At 38.3% G+C, this 20,289-nt stretch overlaps 2 protein-coding genes across 2 annotated transcripts; one reads left to right on the top strand and one right to left on the bottom strand.

Annotated features, from left to right (window-relative positions):
* Positions 1–11,718: 11,718 nt before the first annotated feature.
* Positions 11,719–13,134, bottom strand: LOC139728849 (THAP domain-containing protein 1-like). The gene is made up of 2 exons (XM_071639789.1): positions 13,073–13,134; positions 11,719–12,274 (listed from the first exon to the last, which is right to left on the bottom strand). Exons 1-2 carry the CDS (start codon positions 13,132–13,134, stop codon positions 11,719–11,721), a joined length of 618 nt encoding a protein of 205 aa, XP_071495890.1.
* Positions 13,135–16,164: 3,030 nt separating this feature from the next.
* On the top strand, positions 16,165–20,289 carry LOC139728826 (ufm1-specific protease 1-like). The gene is made up of 5 exons (XM_071639761.1): positions 16,165–16,297; positions 17,138–17,353; positions 17,781–17,883; positions 19,355–19,431; positions 20,009–20,289. Exons 1-5 carry the CDS (start codon positions 16,178–16,180, stop codon positions 20,141–20,143), a joined length of 651 nt encoding a protein of 216 aa, XP_071495862.1. The 5' UTR covers positions 16,165–16,177; the 3' UTR covers positions 20,144–20,289.

Below are 20,289 nucleotides of genomic sequence, written 5' to 3' on the forward strand. Positions count from 1 at the left end.
TCAGAATGTCTGCACACTGCTGTTTTAAAAGTAGGAGCATTTCTTCTTTGACTCTACATTGCGTAAGTTTTGGGTGTATAGTTTATTTTTCCTAATGCTTTGCTTTTTCAAAAGTGTTTTCATCATCAAACTGCGGGTAATTCCAGCTTTAGATAGGTCTTAATTTGCACTTGAACATCCTTACATGAATTTTATTTGTATACTAATTGCTAATATGATATAATGTACAGATTTGAAGCTCAAACAGCATTCATAGGAGTATGGAAGCTGCCATTTGCACATGAATTTTGTCTTTTTCTCTTTTTGCACTATGTGCCTGGTTGATATGATTCCAATGCTGACTGTTATTAACAATGTAGTCATAAGGAGCGAACAATGAGGGGTCGACCTGTGTTTGGGTTGGACCATTTTTCACAAGGTTTGCATCCTGCCGTAGCTGAGAATTGCGTAGATTTTTCAAGGTGATTTTGATGTTGAGATTTTGTTTTGTGGCATTGATGTCAGGCTGAGATACTCTCATTGGACAAAGGACACAGTCTGCATCATACAAATGTAGATGCAAGAGTCCCGCTTATTTTTTATGTCTATTTGTCCTGGTTAGACCAGTGTATGTAATGATTACAGGGTGTTCTGACGCAAAAATTTTATACTAGAACGGTATAGCTATATGACGAATTTATGCGTCTGAACAATAACAAAGGAAATGATATATAACAAAACGACAGTCAGAGCATCGTTTGGAATTAGAGCTGGATAACGAATCAGCATTCCATTGTGTCCATTGTGAATCTGAACATATGGCAACCAGAGAACGGTATAACTGGGCGGGGCTTAATGGAAGCACACACGCAAAGTGACCCTATCCCTGTCACTCATGACCATAACAGCATGCACATTAAGAAACTGCACGTCTATACGACGTTTTCCAGAACGGTCCAGATTAGCATCTGAACGGTCTGTCAGCTATGTGATGATTCCTTATATGTCGTTTCTTTATCGATTTCTGATATAGACTGGCATGCGTTTGAACAGGGGGATAGATGCAAGAGTCCTGCTTATTTTAAATGTCCACTTGTCCTCATTGGATCAGTGTTTGCAATATTTAGTGGCCCAGTCCCCATTGTGGCTCGATATTTCACCTTGAGTTTTGTCTGTGGTCAGTCTATGGCTTGTGAGGGTACTGTAAAACATGATATATTCGCGGCATGAAATTTTCGCGAATTGGAGCCGACAGCCTTTTTCGTGGCATGAAATTTTCGCGAATTGCTACTGGCATTCAATGCATGTAGTGTAGACAAAAGCTTTTGCATGCATTTTAATTTCGCGAATTTTGGCGCTCGCGAAATTCGCGAAATTAAAGTGCACGCGAAAATTCCTCGTTTTACAGTATGTCAACAGAGTAGCCACAGTCAGACGCAAGTGATGGAAAATTATTTACGGGATGAGGGTTTATGTGATGTTCAAACTAGACATTAAGATCAATGAAATTAAAAGTTTATGTGCAGTGCCAAAGGAACAGGAATATAATAAGAATTGAAAAAAAAAATCCTTGATTTGAAATGTATAATAGAAATTTTTGATCCACTGGAGCATTACTCTCACTGTAGGTCAATGAATAACTGGGTTTGTGATTCTAAACCTGTCCATTGCCATTTTTTTTTCTTCTTATAATTGTATTAATTGTGCATATTTCCTGCTGTGGATTTATCTTTACTGACTGTATAGTCATTTTGTTCATCAATTTCTGTGCCTTTAAGAATTTGATGCTCAGACAAATTTAAGGGCTTTGACATTTCCAGTTACCTTGTTATATCAGAGTTCCCATTACATCAGGGTGCAAAAACAAACAAATGTAAAGTGATGGCACCTTCAGAATCACCTTGTTAGAAAAGGGTTTTGTTTAATATATCCAACCTCTTTGTAACAAGGTTCCACCGTATTCCTAATTCAGTAGTATCTAAAAGATGAGAGTTCTGACCAGGACAAGTATCTATTGATACTTTTTTTTTTTCAAATATAATCTTTTCTCATTCTCTTGCCGTTGACTTCTCAAAAAATGAAACACATGCAATGTGGAATGATAAACCTCACCATGAATAGTCTTGTTAATGATGTTACAGAACAAATGGGGGAAAAAGTGGCCTATAGGACATTGCATGAGATAGCATTTGGGCAAAAGTCTGCATTCTCAAGTTTTGACATATTTTGGGTCAAATTTCTGCTACGTGAAATTCAATTTCTCTTCAAGCCAAAGTCTTGAACAGTCATCATTGTTAAGAGATCATTTACCATTATTTCTGCATTACTTGCCAGTTGTGCTTTGATGTTACAGAGTAGAAATATTGAAATATCATCTTGCACTTTGCTTCCCAGCATGTTTGGCAGGATGTCAATGTTGCTGTGAGTAATGTGCAATTGTGTATGCAAAATCTGACATTTGAAATAATTGCCAATATGAGTCAGGGTGTATGATAGTTTCCGTGCAGCACATGAAAAACATTTCTGTGATGACACATGCAAGGTGTTACACATATAAGTACCATTTGATGTTCAAAACATACAAGTGTATTGTCGCTGGGGTGACAAAACCCTGTATCTACAAAATGTCAAATGTTCAGGAGAGCAAAAAAAAAAAACAACAACAAACAAGCAAACAAAACAAAACAAAACAAAACATGGCAGCCAAAGCACTATATCAAATGGGATAGCCTTTCCTTTGACATGCCTTGGTGGCTTCATTTTTGGGGTAAGACATCTAGAATTTGGACAGGACATCACTTCACTGATTACACACGGTATATGACCATTACTACAATTTGAGGTACAAGGTCTTGTCACCCCAGCGACGATATGCAATGTTGCATGTACAGGGCGTCTGCACTATGCATGAGTTCACGATTTTGGATTTTGTTTATTGTGTTATTGGGGAGGGTTGCAGGAAGGGTATTAGTGTGCTTGTTTTTTTAATTATGGAGCTGTTTGTAGTTCATTAATTGACTTGATTGTAATTGCACTGTAAGTGTCACATGAGCGAATGCCATATATATATATATGTTCCATGACAATCAGTCCAAGCTATGTTGATGAATTTGATCTGGTGACATTGAAGGTGTTCAGCACATTTACTCCTTCATCAAAGATGTTTAACAAATACTGGAGTATAATGGCAAAAGGCATTGTATGGCCCACCAGTTAGCTCTGAGTATTTTGAGTGATTTGCACAATAGTTACATATCATTGTTTTTGTTTTGTTTTGTTTTGTTTTGTTTTGTTTTGTTTCTATTTGTTTTGTATTTAAAATCAGATAGCCCTGGTTGGCATTAAGCTTGGGCACATTATATATTTACAGCAACGATCTTGCCACATATATGCAGGTTATTTGTTGTTGTCGTTGACATCACATTTCATGTCCCATCGGCAAATTCAGCACTTTCAAGTGTATGAGGTCAAGCTGTGACAAGGTGTTTGTACCTAGAAATGTACACAATGTGTGTGTGTGTGTGTGTGTGTGTATGTATGTGTGTGTTGACTGCATGTGTTGGTGTACCATCACAATTGTCCTCCTTGCTTTTGCATTTGTGCATCTATCCTCACACATTTGTATACCCATACAACTTTCTTGATGAAGATAGAATTGAACATTGAATAGTAATGATTTACCCGACTTTACAAGTTACTGTACAACAAATATATATTAAGACATTCTACATCCATGGAGATTGCAATCAATATTGATAGCATTAAAGTGTTCAAGAATCCATTATATGTGTAACTCTTTCCAGAAATGGCTGAAGCGCTGTCTGGGAATCAACATAATGTCTATACCGGTATTTGAATGATAGGATACATGAATATTCCAGTCTATGAGAGAATTTTACAGAATTACTTCAACTTTTTCTTGGTATGTGTTCTTCTAGATACAGCATGAATATTGGGCAAAAGATGAGATACATTAAAAAATTGGTGACATAACATATTGAATGCCATATTGACTTGTGACAGGACACTCCTACCATATATTTACACACAATGCTAGTGACCAGTGGCGGTCAGTGTGGTATAGCTTCCTTGACAGCTTTCCAGACTTCTAGTTGTGAGGCTTTTGTACAATGTAGTCCTAGGTTTCATTTACACAACCCTTGATGAGAATGTAACTCACTTTAGGTATACTCAAATTTTAGTTTTATCATGGTTTCCAAGACAAGAGAATACACTCATAACTAGAATTAAGGTTTTTCTTGCTGGTTTTGCTAATACACTAGGGCACCGATATGCTGTGCCAATTAAATTTGGTCATATTAAATGGATTAAGCCACACAGCTTTTGCAGGTGCCAGATCTGTGACAGTTTTATTGACTGTTCAATGTGATTGTTTAGAATGAACACATGCCTTTTAGGATGATGACATGGCATTTAGGCTGACCATACGCAGTAATTCTGTGGTTTTTATCATAAAATAGACAGGAAAGCCTGGTGTCTCAGTGGTGTGTTCGAACTGTTACGGCTTTCCCTCAAATAATATGCACAGTGTATTGCAAGAAGAAAAGTCTGCCTGGTAATCGTAATATTGTAATGGGATGTCTGTATTGTATGGTATGTAAGGCTACACAGTAGAAGGAGCGCAGGGAGCCACAAAGTCATTTTTTGTATGGTGTCTTCTGTTGTCCTTACAATCAGGAAAACCTATCATAGTTTATGTGTGATGATATGTGATATAAAACATGCATGCTTACAGCAGTATGCTACAACATGTGGGACTATCACTGATGCACAGGGCCAGAAGTGCAAGTGATGGCCATAACAAACTTTGTGTGCTATTGGCATATGTGTGTGTTGTACATGGTACCAGTTGTGCCCGCAGAGGTTTATAGTGTATGAAAGTTATATGAAGATAGAACATTACATGAAGTTAGAACGTGAGCTGTCTTGTATGAATGGTCCTATCATGCCTCATGGACGTACATATTTCTCTATTCGTATGTCCATGCAGTGCGCAGAGTTGTCATTTAAAGGCATAATTTACCATTCGCAGATGAAACAAAAACCCATCTTTAGTGCTTCAAAATATTTCTGAAATGTGAGTTAGGGATAGAAAATACCAATGTAAAAATTTGAAGCAGTATAATTAATGTCAAGTGACAAAATGTAAACAATAGTTGAAATATAAATGTTTCTAGACTAAACTGACTACAGTTATGGTTTATTGAGAAATATGGTGATATCTCCTGATATTTTAGGCATTATTTGCAAAATTTTTACCTGGCAGGATGTTTTGTGATATTACTGACCTATAAATATGCATGAAATGTGATATCTCGAACATTTTTTAAATCACTGCTCCCAAAGGAAAATTGTACCTGTAAACCGGGATGTACATGTACAAATGTATGGTCGTGTGGACCTGTTGCATTTTCTGCTGATGTAAAGGTGTGATAGCCTGATATGTGTGGTGACTTCAGGATATGCAACAGTAGTCGCACCCTGCCTAAGACTTCCATACACCAAACAGTAAAACGTGGGATTATCTGGACAATGGAATCAGGTGTGGAGTACGAGTCAGTCTGCCAAGATCAACAATCATAGCCCATGACTGTGTATCAATGCTTAAATGCAAGTAACTGTGGTATTCTATCACTGTAAAGTTGGAAATGTTCACGGGTACTGGTACATTTAATTTGCAAGTATTTGGCGCTACTTTTGGCTAGCACGAATTCTCAAACCCGTAAAAATATCTTCACAATTTTCTCTGCACATTTTGAATGGGTTGACAATTGTGCTGCTCAAATTCAAGAACCCATGAATATGTTTTTGAGTTGCTCAGTGCAAAATATTAATCACATGAAAAATATCAACATTTACAGTATTTGGAAACAAGTCACAGAAAGATGGCACTATCGGGGGTTAAAGGAATTGAACGAAGAAAGACGTATAGTAACAATTCAATTGATGTGTACCTGTTGAATATATCTGCAAAGGTTATACCCAGTAGGTAGCAGAGACAGAATATACATACAATTGCAATATCTTAGCAATTATGTGAGAATGCAACTGTAATATTTCATGTTAGGATTGGATATTTGATAATGTATGTACCGTGATCACTCCAGCATGTCACGATGTAATTGATTGGGGCTATTTGTGAACGTAATAAGACATTTTTCTTGTGTGCTGACACTGTTTAGAAATGTCCTCCTAGGAGCTAGATTGATTAGAATCAGGTGTGCTCTAATAGTGCAGACTTTCATTTGATTTTGTTTGCTGTGCCATTTCCAGAGAACTTCCTTCGGTTTTGCAGATGAGAATGTTTCTACATAAGCTAATATCTCCCCAGAAAAACAAACAAACGAACAATTAATTGCCTGGTCTTATTTTCTGGACTCATTCAGTAGAGGACAGCATTTGTGACAATGTCCATGCAGAAATTGTCCGTGTTTTCAGTATATGACAAGTGATACATGTGTTCATGGTTGAAACACGTTAACATGTGAAGTAAATGAGCCATTATTATGCCAGTTTTAATATCAGCCAATTATTCAGGGTAGTGTTCCCTCAAAATATCGAAATGGCATCTCGCTATTGTGGCTGCACTTTCAATTACAGAATGAAATAAAGAATGTATGTCTGAAATACAATGTAACTTCAAGACCTTTACATTTTCTCAGAAGGCACAGCATGTATCTGTGACTTTGTTCAAATTCTTCAGTTCTTGCATTTCTATATTTTGAAAAATCTTTGATTCCACACTGGTTGCAGAGGAAAATAAAAATATTTGTAGTCAATTTGTGTACAGAACATTGAGATTGGATGCCCTGTGATCATAATTTTGTGACCAAGGAGTCAGTTTAATATCAAATGTATGCAATACATCAAGGCTCGACACTAACGGTGGCCCGGTGGCCCGGGGCCACCAAAATTGAACGTCGGGCCACCAAATTTAAAAAAGGGCAAATTTGGTGGCCCACCTCGGGCCACCAATTTCTTTTTGAAAAGTACGTCAATTAATTCGTAACTTTTTGCGCCGGAAATTAGCAGTTATATTTGTTTAAAGGATGGATGAAAAGGACTGAATGAGTGCCTGAGAGTGAGTGTTGCGAGTTTGTTGAGGTTTATTTATGAGTAGATGTTTGTCCAACTTCCAATTCTTACTATGACTGGATAAAACTTAGATATTTGACTCATTAAAAAAAAAACAGGACTTTTAATGTTTTTTATTGGTTTTTTTTTTTCGGGGCCACCAAATTTTTCTCTCGGGCCACCAAAAATTTGAAATTGAGGATTTTGGTGGCCCCATCGGGCCACTTAACAAAAAAGTTAGTGTCGAGCCCTGAATACATGTAGTAATGATAAGCTAGTAGTCAAAAAGAAAATATGTAACTCTGTTGCAGAAAATGTATAGAATTTGTCCATAAAATTTAATATGAAGAATGTATGGGATGGATACCGATTCTTATTGCACCCCCTATAAACAAATTATGATTCTGCAGGTGCTCCTGTGCTTGAAAACAAGTATTAATTCAAGTATGTCACAGCAAAAGTACTTTATGGTCAAATTCATTTGATATGAATTGCTGCATAGCTCTTACTTTTCAAAGATTGTTGTGCTGTCTGTACTTTATATTTCTTAGAATGTCAATAAATAGAGCATATTATAAAAGAAAGAAAGGGTTTCTCGTCTCATCAATGTTGTGAATGGGAAGAGGAGTTTTAATTTGACTCCAGTACAATGGTTATCTATTATGACAAGAAAACTCAAAAGACAAGTTCACCTTTATAATAAAATGTGTGCAGATTGAGTGAATTCAGCAATTAAAAGTAAAACACATCATGAAAGTTGATCGAGGAAAATCAGACAATCTGTTCAAAAATTATTAACTGAAGTCTCACTGCCAACATTGCTGGATGAAAAGACGATTACACTTTGTGATGTCACATGTGTAGAATGATATGAAGAAAATATAAAGAGAATTCCACAATTCCCTCCTTCCCTCTAATTGTCACTATTCCCCCTGCCTTCTGAAAAAAGCAAGTCAAGTTTTCTTTTATTTTGTTTGAATACTGTATACGCCGTTATTTTCGCGTACAGATATTTTCGCGAATGACCAGGTCACAGACATTTTCGCGAGATGTTGTTTTCGCGAATCGCCGCCGACGCTTACGTTAATGCTCTATTAACACGGCGCATGGAGTCATTTTCGCGTGTTGTTTAATTCGCGATCCAACTGTGATTCGCGAAAATTAAACCCTCGCGAAAATAACAGCTTATACAGTAATGACAATATGTTGAGTTCTGCTTATATTCCCATTATATTTTTCAGCTCATGTGGCATCACAAATTGTTGTAGTCTTCTCATCCAATGATGGCAGCAGTGAAACTTAAAGGACAAGTTCACCTTCATAAACATAAGGATTGAGAGAATGTAGCAATATTAGTAGAACACATCATTGAAAGTTTGAGGAAAATCAGACAATCCGTTCAAAAGTTATGAATTTTTGAAGTTTTTGTACAGTACCCGCTGGATGTGAAGACTACTGCAGTGTATGAATAACTTAGATGTCACATGCGTACAACAATATAAGGAAAATATAAAGAGAATTTCACAAAATTCCATCTTTTGAAAAAAGTACACATTCCCCTGACTCGTTACCGACAAATGTTATGGGTAATATTATTCCCCCTGCCTTTAGAAAGAGGCAAGTCAAGTGCTCTTTTATTATGCGAAAAAAGTGAAAATATGTTGAATTTTCTTTTACATTTTCTTTATACTGTTGTACGCATATGACTCACAAGCTGTAGTAGTCTCCTCATCCAGCGGTTCCAACATAAAAATTTAAAAAATTCATAACTTTTGCATCGATTGTCCAATTTTTCTCAAACTTTCACTGATGTGTTCTACTAATATTGTTGCATTTTCTCAATCCATAAGTTTATGAAGGTGAACTTGTCCTTTAATAAATTAATAACTTTTAACGGATTGTTCAATTTTCCTCAAACTTTCACTGACATCTTCTCCTGAACACATCAGTGAAAGTTCGAGGAAAATTACACATTTCATTCAAAATGTATTTTTGTTAGAAGTTTCTGTCCAGCCAGTGCAGAATGATAAGACTTCTACGGTTTTTGATGTCTCATATGTATGCTTTAAATAAATACAAAGACAATTCCACAAAATTTATCTCTTTTGATGAAATTGACTCGCATTTAAAGGGCAATATTTTTATCCTTACTTTGTGAAAAGGTAAGTGCTCGTGCATTATGGCAGCACTGAAACTTTCACAAAAAAAAATCTTAACTTTTAACAGATTTTGATTTTTCTAAACTTTTCACTGATGTTTTCTAATACAAATACTATGTACTGCTGCATCCACTCAATTCACCCATATGATTTGGGTGAACAATTCAATCCAATGCATAGCTGAAGGAGTACATGTACACCCAGTACAATCACATATGAAAATTTTAAATACATGTACTGAAATTCATAGAAAATGGGTATGTTGCATAATCCATTGATAAAATGTTTCACAAGAGGATGTGTAAGAGGAGCATAGGTTTATGTCAATTTGTGTGTGTGTGTGTGTGTGTGTGCTTCTAGTGCATTAAGTATGCCAGATCTAGCAAGTCTAATGCATTAGGGGTGAGACTATTGCCTCAAGAGGTCTTTTTGTCAATTTGCACCCTTGACAAACTCTTTCTCATGCCTCACACACACACACAAAATAAATAAACAAATGAAAAATCCCATGAGCATGGATTTCTAACCACCAAAAAAAAACAAAAAAAAAAACAAGTCACATTATGGGACAATCATTTTTGTTATCAGAATAAAAGTAATATATATACACTGTATTTAGTATGCACCAGATCACATGATTTACAACAGAGTGAAGCTCTCAAGATAGAAAAATCTCTTGCCTAGTTGTTCTCTCTCTCTCTCTCTATTTCACTATAGCACCGTAAGTCAATTTTAAGTTATTTTCAACTGATCTGAGGGACAATATATCTGATGAATTAGTTCTCAGAAATTAGGATATGTTTCCCCAAACCATTTAGGAACAATTCATTTTTCTAACTTATGTTCCAAAATATATATTGAATATCTACACCTGTACTGTAAAAGTGGAAATTTTCACGCAACCAGAAATTAGCGGGAAAATAAAGCACGCGAATATTTTTGCATGCCATATGTTCCTGTAGTTGATGTCTTGATTCCGCAGAATTTAAAACACACGAAACTTTTCTTACCCTGCCGAGCACGAAAAATTAGTCACACAAAAATGTCCACTTCTACAGTATCCTTCCCAAGTAGATCTGGTGTGAATCTGTCCCATCTTTGGGCTGTGTGTGTCTTGTTCTAGTTCCCATGTTAATAGTGAAACAGGGCCCAGGCTCCTGTGGGCTATGTGATATAGCAAGTTTGCCAATATGGAAAAAGATTGGTCCACCCTAGTTGATACAATTAGCACCACATGGAGTGCACATTATGCAACAAAATTTCTTCGTTGAATTATAGGCCCATCAATGCACAATTACCTATCCAGTACAGTTCATTCCCATAATAACAAACCTGATTATACCAAAATTACTGTTGCAAGTACAACAAAGTATAAATTCAGATCCAGAAATTATTGTGTTCATATCTTTACATGTTTAATACATTGTAGATGTTTGGTATGTTGTAATGAAATTTTGATGTCACGAAAGAAAATTGCTGGCCCTGAGGACAAAAGTCGCCTATACTTACAAAAGTTTAACCAACCAACCAACCAAACAAATCTGTAAGCATTTGTGAGTTGGATCTATTCAGCAGAGATCTAATAAAAAAAAAGGGGGGGGGGGGGGGGGGGGGAGATGGGTGGATGTGTGTTTACAGATAGTGGGCATGATGTTTGGGTGCTCTCCGTTCTTTGTTTGACATGCTCTAGATGTGAATCCGATTTACCTGTGGAGGTCTAGTGATGAAATGTCAAGCCATTCTGTAAAAATCAGTTTCTTTCAAAAGTAAGTAAATCAGCTCGTGTAGGCATAAACAATGCACACTTGGATCATCCTAACATACTTCTTAAGTTCAAAGCAAAAACTCATTTTGGTGATAAAGGAATGAAAACAATACAATTCAGATTGTTTGTAAATTCTCATGAACTACTGTGTGAAAAATTATGATTTAATTTCTGTCCATATTAGCGCTAAAAAAACCCCAAAACACTCTTCAGTCATTTGCGGCAGGAATAGACTATAAAAAGTAAAGACATCAGAGAACACAACAAAGACCATATAACTGTGTACAGGCACAAATCACAACTTAGAAAGACCCACCAAAAAAAAAGAGGAAAATCCTGTAAATACGTAATACAGTACATGCGCAATCACCTCATTGGAATAGATGGATGGATTGACAGAGTGAAGTATTGTTACTCACACTGGTTTAGGAATAAACAGGCAAAAACGCAGATCGTCAAGTTGACAATTGAGTTACTGTATTTACTTTGCACGTTTAAATGAGACAAATAAATAAATGTAGAGATCAGTCAATTAAACGAATACCTGTACACTTTTGGGCAAAAATTCGAGAGGCAAATGAAAAACTATGATCGTGAGCTACTTATAGTTGTGACCGTGTGTGACTCACAACTGCACAAGTGTCAAATCTAGTGAAGTTGTTCCAAGTGGTTGCATGGGGCACACTTGCTCCAGGGCGTCTTACTACCCGTACCAATAGTTCAACAGATGTCGGAAGAAATGTCCGTGACTCCAAACCTCTGTGTAGCAATGAGCATCTTTTCCAGTGTGCTAACTTTTGCAGTCAGGTCACTGACAGTCTGTTGTAACGCCTCACATCTTGATGTGGCGTCCTGCAGCTGCATGTCCATGTTGTCGACGTAATCTTGTGAGAAAAACCGAATACAGGGCGTGCTGCTGAAGGCGTAATTGTGTTCGTCACCGACATGCAGATTGTCAAAGTCACCGGGGCTGACCTGAACTGCAACAGATTTGGGCTTGCCGTCTTCGCGTTTTTCTTTTGGTTCAAGGGGAAGACGTAGCTTTGGTGGAGGTCTGGGGGGTGTCTTTGGCTGCACATCGTAACCTTTCAAGAACAGTGTAGGGTGTTTGTCATCGGGAAAGGGCTGTCCATACCGAAAATGGTTACTGCACACTCGTGTCGAAGAAGTGACTCGGAACTTGTCTCGGTTGAGAAGTCTGGTCCACTTGGCGTAGTGCCTGGGGTTGCCGCATTTGTGAAACTTGAGAATGTAAACATGGTCCTTTATGACGTATCTGCGGGAAGAAGGGAATGCAAAAGTTACAATCACGTGGATAAAACATATTACCGGTACCGGTATCTTCAAAGCAACTGAATAACAATTCATTCATTTTTTTAAAATTCAAACTGGATAGACCCTAACGTGTTACCTTTGCTTTCCATTCTGCAGAGCTAGAACATACTCAAATGCTTATTCCTTGATCCCCAAAATGCATAACAAACTCATTGCTCTTGATGATGGCCTGCAGTAAATTATAAACCAGCCCGAACGCCGAACGCGAAGCATTCAGTATAGCTGTGTACTGTTCAGTATAACTGTATACCAGTAGTTGCTCCCACGGTATATGGAGATCTAACTGTGTAAATTACAAATACAAGGTCGGAGCGCCCGGCCATGGCCTAGGTTAATTAATTTAAACCCTGCTGCAAAAACAATTCAAATTCATTCAGAACAATACACTGACACTGTACAAGGTCATGCATAATGATGACCAAATTCAGTTTGAAATGTCATTTGAAATTTTAGCTTGGGCGGATTCATTCATGCCATAATGCCAAGCTTGTCGCTCACGTCACACATAATTTTCATAGTGTAAACATCGTCGTACGATGGTCGTAGCTATCATCATATTCCGACATTGGACTTCCCCCGCGCGGCCGGGGCCCGGCATACTACCGTCCATGGACAAGAGTCAAGACCATGGCATGGTATGATGGCTAGCCTATATGCCAATGCCAATGGTAAATTTATTTTTACTCATCTCAACAAATTAGCAGTAAATCATTTCGTCGCGTGGGCGAATGATTCTTACCTTTCGGGGTATCTTCGGTCATTCTTGCAGCCATAAACAGCACATCTATCTCCGCCGCCCATGTTTCAGAATCCAGGTGATTTGTGATTTCACGAGGCAAAATCTGACGAGTGTTTACTGTTAGAGCTAAAATTGCGGCATAGAGTTATAGCACAGTGCACCTAGTACCTGCATAGTAAAATACATTGTACGTACAATTCTACGTCGGCTGCTATCGTTTCGCTAGCGGCGCTCTTGTTCACTTTTTCGTTCCCATCGTCCCTTGCTTGTACTGTAGAGGCGACAGACCCAAATAATTGACACTGTGATCTTGGCTGACTTGGGTAAATATGAAGTCTAAAAAAGCAGAATTAGTTCCTAGTTGTCATCGTTGAATGCCCCCGCTGGTGCCAGCAATCATGGAGGTTCAGAATATCTCGATAACAACAAAACGAATGTATTTGGACGTAGTCATTCATTCGCAGTGGTATACTTAGTCCCATGCACGCATTTCTGTGGTAGTGGTGGTGCCAGTTGTTAACGTATAAGCCTAGATTCTACTACTTACTAACCCGACCAGACGCTGTTACACGTACCATGTACAGCGACTGGGCTGTGTATAGTTAACTACTTACTAAAATTACCTCTAGTTCGAGTGAGGTCTATGCAAGCATGGTATTACCGGACACCATTGTATTACCGGACTAGCACATTTTTGCGTACGTAATCAATGGTAATGACATTCTGTACACGCGAGACTTCGTAGATTAACCTCACAGAACTTGGTGTGGACCGATATCGCAATATTAAACATGACATAAAAATGAAAAAACACAAAGAAATTCACATTTTACCTCAAATTTATAGTTGAGTGACCTGCACCTCGTGACATAGTTAATTTTTATGCATGTTTGAATCACATTTCGTGACTAAAATTCTATGAAATCCCACTCACATACAGGAAAAATGCTGAAGATTCCAATAACACCAAAAGTTCACTGATCAAATATCGGAAATTTGTAGCTGTCGTCCTCAAACGCGAACGATGCGGAATAGTTGTTGTGCGCTATATAGCCTAGGGTGGTAGGGGCCCGCAACTCGTCACCTGTGCATGCAGCTCCCATAGACAAAGCACGTAAAATAGAAGTTGTGGTGGTGTCGATTTCTCACAAGGTTTTATTGCGTGAACTGTTCGAAATGTTCAAGACAGACATTTTAATTTTTACCGTAAAATACGAAATTTGAGCCTCATTTGCCAATTTTTTTCTTTGTCATCCGCTCGGTGAGAATGTGTATGCCTACGTATGGTGATTTGTGGAATGAATTGTGATTCTTGTGCAAGGACTAGGTGCGAAAGACGTTGATTATTTCATTGCGAAAATCGTGTTTGGTAATACAATGCAATTTTGCACCGCTCAAAAAACAACTTTTTTTAGAGGGGTATGTTTGAAGCATATTTTCTGAAAACTGGAGCGAAAAGTTGACATAAGTAGGCTGAATTCATAGTTTCCAGGAGTATGGGGATAAGTGGTCTTATTTTTAGCCGAAATTACATCCTCTGAGTACGGAATTCAAAGCCACGAAAAAAAAGCGTCCGGTGATTGGAACTATACGTAAATCGACTAGACTAGAAATAGCTTAATCATGTTAATAGATCCTCAACGTACACGATATCTAGCTAGGTAGTAAATTTTTTGCGTCTAGAAGTCTAGTACTAGTCCAGGGGGTGGATGCAGGAATTCCGTCGAGGGAGGGGGGGCGCACTTAACCAAAAGATTGGTCTGTATCTGGCCGGTTGTCGGGGATATGTTCCGCAGAGACTGCGTCTGGCTTCATGGATCCTCTCCTACGGAGAAGAGCGATAATGTCAAAAAGATAATAAAAGACTCCTCCGGACAGACAAATCTTTCTGTCTGAGGGTGCACATGCTCTATTTCTTTCTTTTTTTAAACAAAAAATGAAAAATAAAGGGGGGTGGGAGCGAGTGCCTGGTGTGCTCCCCCCGGATCCGCTTCTGTAGTCCAGTAAGTTGTAGTATAGTAGTAGTAGGCTAGATTATGAGTAGTGTAGTAGAAGTACCAGTTTACAGTTTGGCAGTAGGCCTAACCGAGAGTAACAATATTGATAAACAAGTAACGTTCGACAGTAAAATCTGTCTGTGTGATATGGAGGAGTCTTTTAACATGTTTGATCTTATTACATGTATTTGTTGACTTTTACTGCTCTCTACGGTATGCCTACATGAGGGGATTCCATGTAGCCAGACGTAGTCTCCACGGAACATATCCTCGACGACAAGATACAGACTGGTCTTTCAGTCAACAGTACGAGTAGCCTATATATCCCACAAGACCGACACCCGTGAGTCATAGACTCATACATCCCATGATTCCGACAGCCCACGAGTTCGGCACTAGACAAATAAAGCCCACGAGACTGACACTAGGTAAAAATGTAACAGCCCACAAGTTCGACACCAGGCAAATAAAGCCCATGAGACCGACACTAGGTAATAACATAACAGCCCTCGAGTTCGACAGATACGACACGGGGTTTAATGTGTCAGTATCGTGGACCTTTACTATTTGCTTATTGTCAAACTCGTGGGTGGTACGACTTGAAGGTGGGCTGTATAACTCATAGGCTGTATGACTCTTGGGTGTCAGTCTCATGACGTGCACCCGCCTATATAGCCTAGAGTAAAATTTTTTTATTAGAACCTGTTTCCCTTTAGAAGTCAGGCTGTAAATACACTGGAACAGTCACTACTCGGTCATGAGAACAAATAACATTGGCATTGTGGAAGAACGCAAAACAAAATACTGAGGAACTAGATCTATTTCAGTCACCTGAAAATCAAATTCTGCATTTGATTTTTGATCAAGGGCTAGATCATCCAAAATCAATTCAATTTGTCATACCTGTGTACAAACAGGTTAATTCAATTGTTTGTGAGACCAGTTTATTGTGGAGATAATTTACCAAATATTTTTGTTTTTAACAATTGTTAAATGTAATTTTTTCATTTCTTTAGAGAAAGAGAAAAGGTGAACCTCTTTAAAATTCCAACATTATCAGATGTGATTTGTTGTTATATAGGTCTTTGATTTTAGTCGAGAGAAGTCGATGAATCTACTTCAAGATGTCCATCTTGGACTTCCGGTCCCAGACAAAGGAGGCAGTGTTACTATGGTAAAGGGAAGCTATCTCTACTATCACTACAGCTGTGATGGGACCCAAGACCAGGTTGGTACACAATGACACACAGTTGCTGGTACCTAACTCACTGTTCTTTACTTTCCACTGCTTTAATTTCTGACATCAGTTACCTTTTTAATTTGTATTCTTTTTCTTTCTTTTTTTAAATAAGTAAGATGCTCTGTGGATACTGATAGTGGAATTTGAATCTTTGTAAGCTTTTGAAGGTTTTAATATGTGTGACAGAAGTAAACCTACTAATTATACAAATATTTGGATAGTAATTGTAATTTGTATTGATGCTCAAGATAAATAGTAACAAGAAAGAAAGAACCAGTATGTTGATACACAAGGTGGCCAGTATTTAAATTATTGGAGGAAGAAGAAGGAGAAGAAGAAGAAAATGAAAAAAAAAGAAGAGTTTGTTATAAATACAAATTTTCTTGGAAGGTACTACTACTAGTAGTCAATGTAAATACAGAGGAAACTTTCAGGAGCTTTTGATTTAAGCAGGCAACTGTAATAAACATACTAATATATTTTCATCATGCGAACTTCTTTGTAGGAGAAAGTGCTTGTGACCAGATACTTCAAATCCCTGAACTCTATGTTAATGATAGAGCGAAAATAATATTAAATTTTATGTCGAGGTCAGAAGATACTGTTTCACTTCACTGCCGTCACTGTTGTTATTTATCTTTTCTTTTCCTTGAAGCATGCTGCAGAAAAATCTGAAATATTTGTTTCGCTGAAGTGTTGTTTACCTTTTAGAGATCTGTCTTGGTTCATCTATTACATTCTACTTTGGTCTGTAGGTATAGTTGATCATTGCATCACTAGTTATGATTTTATATTCACTTTATTTTTAATCACTCTTTACCAATGCAGGGTTGGGGATGTGGATACAGAACTCTACAGACTCTGTGTTCACATTTACGCATTGCCAAAGAGCTGGCTGGAAAGACGTGCCGGTCCAATGAACCCACCCTAAGACAGATCCAAGAAGCTCTTGTTGCTATGCAGGACAAGCCGGAGAACTTCCTAGGCTCCAAAGACTGGATTGGCTCTGTGGAAGTTGCCCTATGCCTGGATTTCTTTCACGATGTGAGTGTATTTATGATTTCCAACCATGCTGTGGACTGTTGTTGTATTATACCAAATACAGATACAACAAATTTACATAAAAGTAGCATTTTATCCATAACTTGTTTGTTTTTATTGCTTTACAAGATTAATACTGATGAAGATTTGAAAGAACAAATATTTTTCTGGTCACAAGGAGATTGTTATATCAAGAGTCTCATAGGGCTAGAATTTTAACGACTTCTGTGCCATGCAGTGCCAGAATGCAAGTGTCATTTCGTTGTTCATTTGTCACTCTGTCCACAATGAATAATCATTTCTTGTCACCTGGAGGACATACTGGGTAATTTACTATAATGTGGAACATTGCTTTCTAACCAGTCAGTGCATGATTTCAGATGTCTTTGGAGTGTGTTGTCATGTCCATTCCCCTCCCCCTCTCTCTCAGGTTGCTGGGAAAATCCTCCACATCAAATCCGGAGATGAACTTCAGAGCCTTGTTCCTGACCTGCTGAACCACTTTGAGACCAAAGGGACACCCATCATGATGGGTAGGTATTACTATTAGATATTGTCCTTTGTCAAATCATTACAGCATTTTTGTGAGCTCAAAACTAGTCCATCCAATCACATTACTTGCAGGAACCTGCCATCCAGAAAATGAATGAGGCATTCTGTTTTGAAACACCATAAATAACGGTGTATTCAAAGCATCAATGTATTAACCGCACCCCTTTTTTTCACCCGTGGGTGGGGGGGGGGGGGGGGGGATGACAGTCCACTGACAAGCGTGGATACTGCCATGCAACAGGTAGAGATACTGCCAACACGTTGGTTGATTTGAGTGAAATGCTTTTGGGAGAAAAATGTGTTGATTTTTGTGCCATAAAAGCATGAAAGGAAGTACAGTGTATACAGTAGAATGCCTAACAAAACAAAAATTATGTCCAACATTGAACGTTGTCTGCACACTATATTAGACATGGAGTAGGTATTGGCTGTAATGGTGTATAAACCACATCCTGAGTGTTGACCTGTTTCAGCGGAAAGAAATGTGCAGTTATTCACTATTATGTATGGTAGTGTTTTACTACCAAGCGATGGACAGGTGTGTAAAAAAAAAAAATAATTACAAAAATTCTTAGCACCTTTCTTTAATCTTACTCTTGGTCATATCAGAAATGGCTTCTGTGATGTTTTATTTTGATATGGTTGATGAAGATACAAGTATAACGATGTATTTGTTTAATTTCTTTTATCAGTTTCATTATCATTGTTATTATTATTATCATCGTTGTGTATACATACTTTGACATGTTTGATTACTTGCATTTGTTGATTGACTCTCACTTTCATTTTGTTGCCTCTTCTTGGTACACCTTATTAGGGCTCACTGTTTGCTCAGCCCCCCCCCCCCTTCCCCTTGCTGTTGCTATTTCCTCCTTTGCCTTTCTTTATCCCTCTGTTGTTCCTTATCTTGTTTGATGTTGCCTTCCTTTTCATCCTTTTCCCTCAATGGCTGCCCCCATGGTCCTCAGGATCATTACTGACCCTCCTCTGCCTTTTGTCTTTCCACCGTCCTGCTCTAATTCCCCTCCCTTCACCTGTTGGGCTCCTTGCCCATGACCTCCTACCCTCTTCATTGTTTTCTTTGTTCTGTGTCCCAAGCCTGTCCCTGACTGTTCTTGTTGTGTGAAATCCTTATATGTGATTGCTTTACCTGCCTGTTTGTCATTTTGCCTCTGACGAAGATTCTGCTAGGATCGAAGGCACAGGCCCCTTTTGACTCCAATGTATTTTTCTCGGCTAATAGAGTATTGCTAAATGAGCAAAACATTTTTTTTTTGGGGGGGGGGGGGGGGGGTGGGTGGAGGGGGGTTGGGTGGAGGGGGGTGTATGTATTAGGGTTTTTTTTAAGTAAGGCAGAGAACATATCGTCTAATGGAGATGTTAGTGACACAGGTGAAGTAAGAGTTGCTGGTAAAAGGGTGTGTTATACATTCTCTTTCCATTCTTGCCCAGGAGGAGATACGGATGCATCTTCCAAAGGGATCCTTGGTGTCTGTGTGGGATCAGAGGCAACCTACCTCCTTGTACTGGTGAGAAAGCTGTGATGCTATCTTTTACAATATTTATATTAGGCTTACTTAGAGTAAACTTTCACACCTCAGTTCATTCAATTTCCCTAAGTAGGGTAAAATCAAGCAAACAATGGGAGAAGTTCCTGTAAAGCAGCATGGAGCATTATAGGAAACATGAAAGTTTTTGGTGTGTGTTAGTAAGATATTGATATTAGCCTGAACAACATTTGCAAATTAGATTAGGATTACCACGGCTTCACAAGTCTCCCATTAACCCATTGAGGATGAGCTGATTTTGCTGATAACACACATTTTCCATAGACACCTGCCTGAGTTTGCCCGGGACTAGTCTTCATTGGGTTAATCTGAACACAAATCTTCACTACGTATCCTTCTTTGAACTTAAATAAAGAAAAAAAAATAGTTATTATAGAATTCTAATAACTCAACAGTATCATGTTATTTGCATTGATATTTCCCCTAAATCATGATAAAGTGAACATTTTGTTGTGAAGACTGATAGATTGTTGGTTAATTTGGAAGTGGCTGACCCGTGACATACAGTGTTTGCAACTCTTTGTGCATGTGTGTTTAGGATCCCCATTTTGTTGGAGAGGCTTCTGTGGAGGAACTCGTCCAGAAGAAATGGGTGTCGTGGAAACGGGTGGACTCGTTTGAGACGAGCTCATTTTACAACATGTGCCTGCCACAGTACGTGAGTGACGGTTGATGGAATAGACAGGCAGCCAGCCACTGCTGGTCCTTAGCTGCACCATACTGGAAGAAGATGTGGGAGTCCGAGGAGCAACAGGTTGACGAAGCATGGTTGGGGAGAGTCAGGGTTTCCCTCTCGGGCAGATGTGAGCTCCCTCTGAG

Source organism: Diadema antillarum, unplaced genomic scaffold, assembly GCF_040938485.1.
Source record: "Diadema antillarum isolate AM-2024a unplaced genomic scaffold, OU_Dant_1.0 seq00000203_RagTag, whole genome shotgun sequence".
Taxonomy (NCBI): Eukaryota; Metazoa; Echinodermata; class Echinoidea; order Diadematoida; family Diadematidae; genus Diadema; species Diadema antillarum.

Bases quoted from the DNA above. Each gene is read 5' to 3' on its own strand.
- LOC139728849 (XM_071639789.1), bottom strand. From the start codon at position 13,134: ATGGGCGGCGGAGATAGATGTGCTGTTTATGGCTGCAAGAATGACCGA. The intron at 12,275-13,072 runs GTAAGAATCATT...TTCTTCCCGCAG, and splicing joins GACCGAAGATACCCCGAAAG to ATACGTCATAAAGGACCATG.
- LOC139728826 (XM_071639761.1), top strand. From the start codon at position 16,178: ATGAATCTACTTCAAGATGTCCATCTTGGACTTCCGGTCCCAGACAAA. The intron at 17,354-17,780 runs GTGAGTGTATTT...CCTCTCTCTCAG, and splicing joins GCCTGGATTTCTTTCACGAT to GTTGCTGGGAAAATCCTCCA. The intron at 19,432-20,008 runs GTGAGAAAGCTG...ATGTGTGTTTAG, and splicing joins CAACCTACCTCCTTGTACTG to GATCCCCATTTTGTTGGAGA.